Here is a 13,313-nt window from a genome sequence, read left to right as displayed (position 1 = left end):
GAATTGATGCTTTTGAACTGTGGTGTTGGAGAAGACTCTTGAGAGTCCCTTGGACTGCAAGGAGATCCAACCAGTCCATTCTGAAGGAGATCAGCCCTGGGATTTCTTTGGAAGGAATGATGCTAAAGCTGAAACTCCAGTACTTTGGCCACCTCATGGGAAGAGTTGACTCATTGGAAAAGACTCTGATGCTGGGAGGGATTGGGGGCAAGAGGAGAAGGGGACGACAGAGGATGAGATGGCTGGATGGCATCACTGACTCGATGGACGTGAGTCTGAGTGAACTCCGGGAGTGGGTGATGGACAGGGAGGCCTGGCGTGCTGCGATTCATGGGGTCACAAAGAGCCAGACACGACTGAGCGGCTGAACTGAACTGAACTATTTATTGGGTGATTTCTTTGTACCAGGCATCACATGAAGCATTTTTTGAGCCATAAATTCACCCAATTTTCACAAGTCTTTGAGGAAACTAGGTCAGATTGGCTAACTTAGTTGCCTAAGACCACACAGGTGATGAATTTGTCACTTGAGATGTCAGCTCAGATCTGTCTAACTGAAAGGCTCCACTTAACCCAGTATATTTTGGGAGCACTCACATGTATTCTAGTTACAGTAAAGATAAAGTTACATCCTGAATTTAGCCTAACTTGTTGATGTATTCTTACTTATTGACATTTATTCATATATCCTACCATTGCTTGTGTCACTATAAACTTCACAGATGTCACTTTAAGTCCCTAGCCTCTACTACTTGACATTACTTTGTTACCAATTTTCTTCATCATCATACGTAATGCCACAATAATTTTTTTGCTCATACTTTAGCATGGATCATTTTCCTTAAAACGTATCTCAGGAGAATGAATATGTTAACGTTCTCTGATATCTTTCTTGATTGATTTCCAAAAGAGACATTTCAATGTACACTTTCAGGGACCATGTATGATTATAAGTTCTCCACATGCATATCAATGTAACTCTTCAGTAAACTTATTATTGCCAGTGTAATAACAGTGCATGTGTGTGTGCTAAGTCCCTTTAGTTGTGTCCGACTCTTTGTGACCCTATGGATTTGTACTCTGCCAGGCTCCTCTGTCCATGGGATTCTCCAGGCAAGAATACTGGAGTGGGTTTCCATGCCCTCCCCCAGATCTTCCTGAGCCTGGGACTGAAAGAGTCTCTAAGGTCTCCTGCATTGGCAGGCGGGTTCTTTACCATTAGTGCCACCTGGGAACAGTAACCTGGTATTATCTGCATTTTTCTGATTACTTCTAAGGTTGAACATTTTTCCATGTTTATCAATTAAATATCCTCTTCTGGAAACTGTATTCATATGCTTTACCTACTTCTTTTTGTTTTTCTTACTAATTCACAGAACCAGGTCTCCTGCATTGCAGATGGATTCTTTATCAGCTGAGCTACCAGAGAAGCCCCTGATTCACATAAGCTTACTATTAATATAATAAATACACTGGTCTCATACCTTCCTAGACTTCTATTTGCAATTTCTTTTGTTTCTTGACATAATGAAGTTTTTTAAAAACATGTGTATACTACATCCTTTCTCTTTGTGATCTCTTTAATTGATTAGAAAGTTATCTCCCCCCAGATGTATAATAGTGACTTTATTTTCTTCAAATCTTCTATGTATGGAGTAACCTATGGCCTAATTTTTAAAAAATTATTTAATTCTTTGACCCATTTGGAATTTCTGTGTGATCAGAGTTGCAGGTCTCAATGTATTCCCACTGGTTATCTCAATAGTATTACATAATTATTTGCAACTCCTTTGTGATATTTATTTATAACACAAAAGGGAGAGGTTGAAAATGTGAGAAACATGCAATAGGTCAGGCACTCATGGAGGGATGAGCTTTGAACCTTCCCAGGTCAGTTCTTTCCTTTGCCCTTGGAGTAGATGAGAGAGAGGCCGGGGGTGGCTATGCATGGGTTTACAGAGGGGATGGCAGAGCTCTGTCCAACACTGACTTTCCCTAATACAGATGCAAGCCTGACTTCTCAGATTACCCAGCGTTTGCCCAGAGATCCTGGTTTTCAGGCTGAATATCCAGTGGAAAGAGCATAAGGGTGCTGGCCCTTGAGCTCTTGGAGACTGTATTCTCTGGGTCCTCTGAGGTCCTAACCGCTCCACTCCCTCCTTCCTGCTGCTCCTCACTTTCATCAGAAAACATAGACCCCCAGGTCCTCCAGTCAGCCACACAATTCAGCCAAGGTCCCATAGTGACATCAGGTACGTGGGAACCGCCTTTCTAATTCACAAAGCATGTCCACCCTTGATCCTCATGACAGCCCAGCTGGGAGGCAAGGCCAGCACTCAAGTCCTAAGAGGATGAGCAGGGAACCTCATGGAGAAGAGCCCGCTCTCAAATTCAGGACTCCCCTGCCCTGCCCTTTGCACACGACTGCAGGAAGATTGCGTCAATTCAGCACACCTCTCTCTCCAGCATCCTCCACTCCTTCCCACCTTCTCCCATCATCCCAGGTAGCTGCTTAGTCAGTCTCACCCTGGAAACTCAACTGAGGGCATCTCTGCTTCCAGGTGTCCTGATGCTGTTGGAGAAAGCATTCAAGTTGCCCCAGAATACAGCTCCACAACTCACAGAGCATAGCTCACGACTCACATAACACAGCTCACAGCTCACAGAACACCGCTCACAGCTCCACAGAACACAGGTCATAACTCACATAACACAGCTCACAACACATACAACACAGGTCACAACTCACACAACACAGTTCACAACTCACACAGCACAGCTCACAACTTACAATGCATAGCTCCACAAAGCAGGTTCTATGAGACCTTTGGACAGGTTACTTTCTCTCACCAAGGCTTCGAGTACCCTGGAGATTATGAGAGAACCTAGATTTGGAAAGGACAGATTTGTGAGGACAGAGTGAGTTCATGTGTCTAAGGAGGTTATAGCAGTGCCACTTATCAAACTCAATAAATGTCCACAAAGAACAGGGCTGATGGGGTCTGCTATAACAACAATCAGGGCTGATGGGGTCCGCTAAAAATGTGAACTGTGCAGTTCCACCTGGCCCCCTGCCCTTTTTTCATAATCCTTGTATTCACCTCAAATGGACCCTAAAACATCTGTAAATTTCTAAACCATTTTCATGCTCCTTTAGCCTTAAACTACATGTGCTCACAGCTTCAGAAAAACAAAAAACATTCATGAAGGAACCACTTAGTCTCAGAAGCACAGGGAACTTCAGGAGGTTAAGGATCTAGGCAGGAAAAACACAAGACCTTTGACCTCTCTGCAGACAGAATGAGGGCATTTGGGCCAAGCAGCACCCTTCCATGTTTCCATATTCCTGGGATCCAAAGAACTTGTGAGCAGAGCAGCTCTTTTCCTGAATAACGACCAAGCCCAGTGGTCATCTGGGTGTACCCTTGAGCATCTCCAAAGTGAATTACTAGACAAACTTCCCCCCGCCCCCGCCCAGAGAAAGGAAGGTCAAAAAAGGAAGTAGAAGAAAAAAGGATTCAGAAACGTCTACAATAAACGAAAGTCCCCCCCACCCCCCATGGCAGATATATTTTTTCCTTGTTTCCACTTTCCTGTTTCCACTGGCTTATAAGAAAGCTCCATTTGGCAATGCTGGTTTCCTCCAATTGTGCAGTGAGAAGGGAAAGGGATTTTGTTTCATTGGTGCTGGGATTTATTTTTGAGTCCCTGCTTGGGCAGAGGAAAGCTGTGTGTGAAACAGCCATGGGTGGGCTCAGGGATGTAGGTGAAAGTGCTCCCGACTCCACTTCAGGGAGAAAACTTTGGGGTCCTTTGCAGTGTGTGCCTTAAGGCCTAGAAATCTCAGGTGACCTTGGATGTTTATTCCACTGGAGGTGGGAAGGCAGGTGGGCCATTGTGGTCACAGATTTCCAGACCATTCTTTTTGGACCTAAAGATCATGGAGACTCCAGATTTCCAAAGTGGCTGAGGCTATGCCCCTCTAGTCTTGTTATGATTTCACTCTTGCATCATCATAAAGCAAACAGCAACAGAGTGCAATCAATCACACTCAGCTGAACACAAGCAGGCCCAATCAAGGTTTTATTTCCTGAGACCTTATCTCCACCTGCCACATTTTTTTTTTTTTTTGCCTCCTGTTTAGGTCTTAATTCTCATTCTGATCATCCCCAGAATAAAAACCATCAAACAAAAAGCATCTTTTTTAGCTCCTCTTCAAAAGAGAGGTGCTTTAAATTTTATTTTCAATTAATTGAGTTCCTTTTCTCCCCACTCCTTAAAAAAGAGAATCATAGTTCATAGGAAATAGTTAGACCCACTTCAAAATAACCTGACCTATTCCCTTCCGAATTTTGTCTGATGAAAGCAACTTTAGGTGGAATCATGAATCCTGAGAGCCAAGCTAAGAAATAAGGGTGATTGCTATGAGCAATCTGGCAACTAATTAGATTTTGTTCTTGTAATTACTTGACACAGACCATACCTTATAAGAACCTCTGAGAATAAAATAGACTTTCCCCCCTGAAATTTTCTCTTCCGTTAAATCAAATTTCTGTGAATCTTTTCAGATCAGTATTCCTCCCTAAGTTCAGAAAAATTCCAGAAGCAGTCCACCGTGCCCGCTTCCACCCAATCTACTAGGGGTTTCTCAAAAAACATCCCTAGGACTGAGACATCAAAGCCGGATGTTTCATTTCTGACTTGACTGAGGAGGGCCCAGCGGTCCTGCCTAGGCAGGTCTCCCAGACGCAGCCACCAACAGGTACAAGGGCAGCGACAGCAGGGCCCAAGCGACCAGGCCCGGGCCTCGGGTGGCGTGCTTACCCAGGCGAGGCGAGGCCCGGGTGAGGGCCGGGGCGCCGGCTTGCAGGCCTTCCTGCTCGCCCTCTGGGGAGCGGCTGAGGCTGTAGCTGCTGTAACCTCGGTGCAGCGCGAACTTGCAGACGCTGCGGCCTCGCCAGGTGCAGTTGAAGAGGTAGCAGCCGAGCGCGGTGGCCGGGGGCGCGGGCCGCCGGGGCAGCTCCACCACGGCCACGGAGCAGTGCGGCTCGAGGCAGCAAGCTTGCAGGCACTGCCGCCAGTCCCGCACGGCCGCCGGCGCGCTCAAGAAGCTGGCACCGGCCGCGATCGAGTCCTTGGTGCGGATGATGGCGTCGGGCCTGGCCCTGTAGCCGCCGCCCCCGGGGCCCGGGCAGCCTTCCTGAGGGTCGCGGCCCGCGCGCAGCTCGAGCTCCAGCTCCTCCTGCGGCCTTTCCTGCTGTAGCTGTCGGCGGAACTCCTCCAGCAGCTGTTCCACCCCCGAGAGCTGCGCATGCAGCTCGGACAGCGGCGCGGAGGGCGAGCCGGCCGCGCGGCCACCGGGCAGCCACAAGCACAGCAGCAACAATCCAGGCAGTGCCCGGCGCGGCGGCGGGCGCCTGCGCCCCGAGCCCGCGCTCTCCCGGGCGGCGGAGGCCATGACGGGTGGCGGCGGAGGAAGTGAGGCGACGCCGGGCGTCAGAGGGCTAGGGAGAGGGAATACGGGTGAGCGCCGGCCCCGGGGTTCTCTGGCGCGGCCGCGGCGGGCGCTAGGCACCGGAGACCTCAAAGCGCGGCCTCCCCGGGGCCCCGCTGCGCCCCCAAGGCCGCAGGCGCGCAGTCGCCGGCGGGAATCGTAGCGGCTGGAGGCATAGCCGGCCCGCCTCCCTGGCACCGCTCCTTGTCCCTTCCCGGAAGTCCGGGCGCGACAGCGACTCTCTGCCAGGAGCCGGGGAGCAGATCGGCAAGAAGGAGGCCGCGTCTACGGGATCAGCACCCGGAGGTGAACAGCGGCCGCGGGAGGTGGGGCGTGTCAAGCCCCGCCCATCCCCGCCCCTCCGGGCCCGCCCCCCGCAAGCTCGGGCCCCGTCCATATTCCCTTTTTTTTTTTTTTGTGGGCGGGAAAGGTAGCCGTCAGATATGCAGATGACACCACACTTATGGAAGAAAGTGAAGAACTAAAGAGCCTCTTGATGAAAGTGAAAGAAGAGTGAAAAAGTTGGCTTAAAGCTCAACATTCAGAAAACTAAGATCATGGCATCTGGCCCCATCACTTCATGGCAAATAGATGGGGAAACAGTGGAAACAGTGGCTGAATTGATTTTTCTGGGCTCCAAAATCACTGCAGATAGTGATTGCAGCCATGAAATTAAAAGACGTTTACTCCTTGGAAGGAAAGTTATGACCAACCTAGACAGCATATTAAAAAGCAAAGACATTACTTTGCCAACAAAGGTCCGTCTAGTCAAGGCTATGGTTTTTCCAGTGGTCATGTATGGATGTGAGAGTTGGACTGTGAAGAAAGCTGAGCGCTGAAGAATTGATGCTTTTGAACTGTGGTGTTGGAGAAGACTCTTGAGAGTCCCTTGGGCTGCAAGGAGATCCAACCAGTCCATCCTAAAGATCAGTCCTGGGTGTTCATTGGATGGACTGATGTTGAAGCTGAAACTCCAATCCTTTGGCCACCTGATATGAAGAGCTGACTCATTTGAAAAGACCCTGATGCTGGGAAAGATTGAGGGCAGGAGGAGAAGGGGATGACAGAGGATGAGATGGTTGGATGGTATCACTGACTCGATGGACATGGGTTTGGGTGGACTCCGGGAGTTGGTGATGGATAGGGAGGCCTGGCGTGCTGCGGTTCATAGGGTCGTAAAGAGTTGGACACGACTGAGCGACTGAACTGAACTGAAGGTAGCCGTGGGAAGAAGGCGGTGCCCCAGAGGGGCCTAGTGCCTCCCCTACTGGCCTCCACTTCTGGGCGGGCATTCTGGTCCAAGCATGCTGGGCTTATTATTATTTTAATTAAAAAAATATTTTTGTCAGTTAATAATTTATTGCCTTTTGACTCCAGGTGCACTCTTCAGTACACCCTTGGAGATAAACAAAGGACTTCTTTTAAATCATTATTTTTTTTTCTAGTAGCAGAGAGAAGACATGATTTTATGTTTTACCTTTTTTTTTTCTTGGAGTATAATTGCTTTACAATATCGTGTTAGTTTCTGATACACAGCAAAGTGAATCAGCCATATTTCAGTACATGGAAACAAGCCAAGTGTCCATTGACAGATGAATGGAAGATGTAGTACATATATATAAGGGAATATTGTTTAGCCATTTAAAGGAACAAAATTGGATCATTTTTGAGATGTGGATGGACCTAGAGTCTGTCAGACAGAGTGAAGTAAGTCAAAAAAAGAAAAATAAATATCATAAGTGAAAAATAAGTATCATATATTATATTATATAATTAATTAATATATTATATATAATATATTTATTATATATTATAAATGTATATTTATAATATAGTATATAATATGATTATATATAACATACATAATATAATATATTAATTATTATATTATATTAATAATTATATTATAATTATAGAAAATATAATATATTATAAAATATAATATATTTATAAATATATTTATATTTTAACATTTAATATATTTATATTTATATATTATAATATATATTATATTTATAATATATTTATAGTATAATACATATTTATTATATATTATAAAATAATATAGAATATATAAATAAATAATATAATTAATTAATATATTATAAATAATAATTATATTATATGATTACTTATATTATATTAAAAATAAATATCAGATTATAACATCATTATTAACCAGCCAGATCTGCTCCGTTGTCTTCCCAATGCGATGTGGGCTCCTGGAGAGGAGGGGAAGGGTGACTCCTTGTGATCTCAGGGCCACTCTAGAGAAGGGACATGCTCAACTGGGGAACCATCTGGCACCATCTTCAGCCCTTCACCTCCAGTGTCCATGGTTGTTTTCACCTTAGCTCCCCAAGATGCTCTTGGTAACAGAAGACAGGCAGTGCTGTGAAACGATACACACAGAGTTGTCACATTCATTCAATTTTCTACAAACTTAACTAGAAATTTGAGCACAGTCGCTTAAGGGGAGCTACAAAGTTCACTCTACGGTGCACACAGAGGCCTTTAGCTGAGGTGTTATAAGATTGAGAGGAATTGTTTTATGTGACCTAATAAAGTATGGGCTACTTTATGACCTATACCCCTATGAAAAAGTCCAACCCAAGGAAGGCTACACCTGAAAGTTCTAGCTGCTTGTAAGCTGCTGCTGTGTCTCATTTATTTCTGAGTTCGTTTCTATTGATTCATTTTTCTCATGATTATGAATCACATTTTCTTGTTCCTAGCGCATCCAGAAATTTTTTTTTTTTACTAGAAACTTGAGGATTGTGAAATGTACATTTTTAAATGTCTAGATTTTTAGGAGGGTATGAATAAATGACTGGATAGGAAAATAGCAGTCTCTGCTGTAATTTATTTTCACAGCTGAGAGTTAGAAACCTATTGCTTTCAAGTAAAGAACAGAGTAGGAGGTGAAATTGGAAACTAAACATAGAGAAAAAAATTAAAAAGCTCATTTAGTATTTTTTGCCATTCTACGAAAAGGAGAAAATTTAAAGTTGTGTGTGTGTGTGTGTGTGTGTGTGTGTTTGTATATATTTGAGTGATGTTGAAGCTTAAAAAAAAAGATCTCTTAGCCCCAAAGGCTACGTCTGGGCTGTAGCACTTTGGGCTGCAGTTTCTTCCATTGTGAGATATTTACCCCACATGACTGCAGCCACTTTCAGATGCCCTGAGAGTCACATAAACTCCAGTTTTGTTTAAACCTCAGAGCTTGAAAAAGCTTGCTATGAGGAGAAAACTCCACATGTAATAAGAATGGCTCCAGAGGTATCATCAAACCTAGGACTTTCCTGGTGGCTCAGATGGTCAAGTGTCTTGCTTACAATGCAGGAGACCTGGGTTCGATCCCTTGGTTGGGAAGATCCTCTGGAGAAGGAAATGGCAACCCACTCCAGTACTCTTGCCTGGAAAGTCCCATGGACAGAGGAGCGTGGTGGGCTACAGTCCACGGGGTCGCAAAAAGTCGGACACGACTGAACAACTTCACTTTCATTTTCATCATCAAACCTTCTAAAACTAATTATTATTATAATGATTAGTATTAAAAATCAACATGTATGATGATATGATATAATAAGTAACAATTGTATATGATTTCCTGGTTTGCAAACACTTTCATACACACGATATCACACAACCTTCACAAAACTGTTAGATGGACAGGTGACCTCATTCATCTTGGAGACAGTGAAGACTCAGCACAGAGGGCAACCCACATAGCTTCTAAGGGTGGGGCCGGTGGGGGTGGGTGGGTCTCTCTGTGCATATTCCTCACTTCCTGCCTGAGCTGCTGGACAGACCTGGGGGAGAGCTGGGAAAATCTAGGATGGGGGGAGGGGCAAGAGGAAAAGCAGGAAGGGGAGGAGGAAGGTGAAGGGAGAAGAAAGGATGAGGGAGCGATTGGGGACAGTGAGGGGGACCCAGCCTGGAGAGGGCCAGGCAGAGCGCTCGTGGTAGAGGGTTCGAGCCCCGCCTCCCCCTCGCCCCCCCACCCCTCCGCCGCCGCCGCCGCCTCCTCCCCACCCCCCGCCTCTCCCCCCGAACCCCCCCGCCTCTCCCACGCCTCTCCCCCCGCACCCCGCCCCTCCCCCCCGCCCCCGCCTCGCCCCAAGTCCTGGCAGCCAGCCTCTCCCCAGAACCACCCGGAGCTGTGTGTGGGCTTGAGACTGCAGCAGGGCCCCCTGTCTTGGGGGAGGACTCATCAGAGTATGAGTGTGTGTGTGTGTGTGTGTGTGTGATAGAAACGGGGTTGTGCCTGAGAGGAGAAGGGCAGAAGAAAGGAGTGTGTATGGTGGTGACAAACTTATTTGTGATGGGGAAGGTAAGTGTGAAGAGAGTGAGGGACCACTGGGGAGAGTGTGTTGAGTGTGAGGGGAGCAACTACAACTCATTAGTATGTCAGGACCTTGGGTGTTTGATGTTGTGTGTGTGTGTGTGTGTGTGTGACTGGACAGGTGAGCCTGGGACAGAAGGGGAGTGGACAGTATGCGTATGCAGAAGGCCTGGAGGGGGATGCCCTAGGGGACCCAGAGAGGAGAGAGACAGTGAAGGGAAATGGCTGTGAGGGGGAAGTTTCTGGATGGCAGTGGACATAGATGGGAGCCTTCTGTGTGGAATTTGTGTGAAGCAGTGTGTACAGACAGTGTGAGGAAGCCAGGGTCCCTGTGGGAGGGGAGCCCAGTGTGTCTTGGCAGAGAGTGGAGAGTGTGGAGGGCAAGCAAGCAGGCACTTGTGTGTGAAAGAGTGTGTGGTGGGGGATGGGGGTGTGCAAAGTGGGGAGAGGGTGTGAGGAGACCTACATGGAAAATTTCTCGAGGGCTTCTGTGCGCAAGGGTGGAAGGAATATAAGTGAGAAGCATGAAGTGTATGAGGGGTGTATGAGTGTGTGGAGCTGGAGAGTCAGGGTGTGGTGTGGGTGACGGAGGGCAGTGTGGAGTGTGAGGGGGGTGGTGTCTGTGACAGTGGGGGCTGTGAGAAGAAACATGGATGGGGAGTATGGGGCCAAGGGGGGTGATGGCTGTTGTTGGAGCAGTTGCCATAACGACTGACTTCCTCTGGCTCACCTTTCCTTGGCCTGGACTTTAGAATAAATTAACGGGCTTATTCCTGGCCTTAACCTGGAACTGAAGTTATAAGGGAGCCAAAATTGGCAGGGATAGTAAAGAAACTGACACCCCCATGTCACTTCCTTTCAATCTTTTTTTTTTTTTTCCAATCTTTTTTTCTTTTAGCTTGGAAATGCCACACAAGAATAGCTGCTTGGGGACAGGTGTCAGCTGGGGTCACCTGCTGATGCCTCCCCCAGGCCCAGGGGTTGAACTGCATTCCCTCCTTCAGTTTCCAGTCAACCTGGAGCCTCTGAGCAATTGTATTCCCTTCAATCCCCTCCTGCCTACAAAGCTCACGGGGAGGGACTCCTGGGGGTGCAACAGGTGGGAGTGGGGACACCAACGGAAGTAGGTTTTTGTGTGTGAAGATAAGAGTGTGAGACACTGAACGGAAATGGAGAGGTCGACAGCGGTTGGTGGCGAGGGATGGGCAGTGTGGGGCAAAGATGGGATGTGGAAATGAAGCAGAAGGAAGCGAGGGGGAGAGGGGTGGAGGTGGGGGGGGCGGGGAGGTGGGGTGGGGGCAAAGAGTCGGACACGACTGAGCGACTGACCTGAACTGATATCTTATATCCCCAGGATCTATTTATTTTGTAGCTGGATTTTGTACTTTTGCTGCCAGTCACCCCTTCCTCCCATCCTCCCCAAGCCCCATCTCTGACAATCATCACCACTCTGTTCATAATATTTGAGGCTTTTTTAAAAAGTTATTTTTGGTTCCACACAAGTATGATAATATAATATTTGCCTTTGTCTTTCTGGCTTATCCCACTTAGCAAAGTGCCTTCAGGGTCATTCAGTGTTGTCACAAATGAGAAGATTTCCATCTGTTTTATGGATATGCCTTATGTGAATATATATATCTCTCTCTAACTTTTTCTCGACACTCATCCATTGATGGAGACTTAGGTTATGCATGTTTAGTGCTGCTCTCACTCCAATCTGTCTGTTGCTCATGCCTTGGGTTCTGCTGTCTCCACCTCACCCCACGTGAGCCCCTCCCAGAGTGAGTCTGGTTTGAGTCAAGCCTGATTTTGCTAAATCCCTTTAGTGTCAACAGGCCATAAAGCTGGACTTGGTGTGGACTTCTGTCCTTTCCCACAGGCTTTTGGAGGTGAGGAATTATCAGAACTCAACACTGCGCTTGCCTAGTAACTGCTATCATGCAATATGGAGCCCTTTTCCTGGTTAATTAAAAAAATTTTTTTAATTGGAAGATAACCTGGAGAATTCCATGGACAGAGGAGCCTGGTGGGCTACAGTCCATGCGGTCGCAAACAGTTGGACACCACTGAGCAACTAACACACACACACAAACACAACTGCTTTACAACGTTGTATTGGTTTCTGCTGTGCAACAATGTAAGTAAGCCATAAGTATATATATAGCCCCTCCCTCATGAATCTCCCTCCCACCCTGTTCTGATTCATTTTCTGTGTCACTTGACAAGGCTGAGGATGCCCCTAGAGCTGGTAAAACATGATTTCTGGGTTTGTCTGTGAGGGGGTTTCTGCCAGACATTAGCATGAGAATGTTCACAGAGAGAGCATGAGAGTGGTTTTGTATGAAGTTGTACTTTAAAAGTAAAGTAAAAAGCAAAGTCAAGTCGCTCAGTAGTGTTCGACTCTTAGAGACCCCAAAGACTGTAGCTTAACAGGCTCCTCCGTCCATGGGATTTTCCAGGCAAGAGCACTGGAGTGGCTTGCCATTTCCTTCTCCAGAGGATCTTCCCGACCCAGGGATCGAACCCAGGATTCCCGCATTGTAGGCAGATGCTTTACCATCTGAGCCACCAGGGAAGTCCAGGGAAGTTGTACTTTAGGTGTGTTCATAGGAAGGGGGCGCTCAGGGCTTCCTATTCGTCCATCTTGTACCTGCTTTTGTGCGATCAACGATCTTTGATGCTTATTGTAATTGTTTTGTGGGCCAGGACCTGTGCCCACATTAGATGGCAAACGTAATCCATAAATGCTGTGTGTTCTGACTGCTCCACTGACCTTCCCTCCCCTCATCTCTCTCTGTGTCCTCAGACCTCTTGAGTCCCCGAGACACACAATACTGAAATTAGGCCAAAAATAACTTTACAGTGGCCTCAAAGTGTCCTAGTGAAAGGAAGAATCACACAGCTCTCACTTTAAATCCAAGGCATGGCCAAAGCCAGGACAAGCTAGAAGACAGGCCATTTGCATCAGTTAATCAAGTTGTGAATGCAAAGGAAAAGTTCTTAAATGAAATCAAAAGTGTTCCTTTGGTGAACACATGCATGATAAAGAAGGAAAATTTACCACCAAGGGAAAATGGTAAAATTGGTTGAAAAAACAAATCCTAAGTAGGATGGTCATCAGATGTGGTAACAGACATGATATGGTACATCTACTGTGTCACTGTGATTGGACACCAGCTTTGGGATTCCTAGGGTCTGAACTCCTGAGGTCTGAAGTGAACAGCATTCTCTGCCATCTCATTTTATGAACAACAAATTATATGTCAGTAAAATGATAGCTTTTAAAATAAATAAAATCAGTTCCAATCACCAAGAAGATAATTGGTAAATAATTTCTAAAGCTAGAAAACTACATTCCAAGGGAGAAATAGCTTCAGGACCTGTATAACTTTGAGCCAGCCTTGTGTGAAACTGTCAAACTGAAACTCTCCTAGGATCTTCCAGTGGTAGTTGATTAGCCCCACCAGCAGGATC

At 46.5% G+C, this 13,313-nt stretch overlaps 1 protein-coding gene across 2 annotated transcripts in view; it reads right to left on the bottom strand.

Annotated features, from left to right (window-relative positions):
- The window catches only part of LRP11 (LDL receptor related protein 11), a 57,311-nt gene extending 51,537 nt beyond the window's left edge, over nt 1-5,774 (bottom strand). The window contains exon 1 of one of the 2 annotated variants that reach the window (XM_045161915.1): nt 4,825-5,774. In XM_045161915.1, coding sequence (XP_045017850.1) covers nt 4,825-5,458 — 634 coding nt within the window. In that variant the 5' untranslated portion in view covers nt 5,459-5,774. The remainder of the gene's footprint in view (nt 1-4,824) is intronic. The other variant, XM_006080269.4, reaches the window with a different exon arrangement.
- Nucleotides 5,775-13,313: the final 7,539 nt, after the last annotated feature.

The sequence above is a fragment of the Bubalus bubalis genome, chromosome 10, assembly GCF_019923935.1.
Source record: "Bubalus bubalis isolate 160015118507 breed Murrah chromosome 10, NDDB_SH_1, whole genome shotgun sequence".
NCBI classification, from domain to species: domain Eukaryota; kingdom Metazoa; phylum Chordata; class Mammalia; order Artiodactyla; family Bovidae; genus Bubalus; species Bubalus bubalis.
This window is presented reverse-complemented; position numbering and strand designations above follow the sequence as displayed.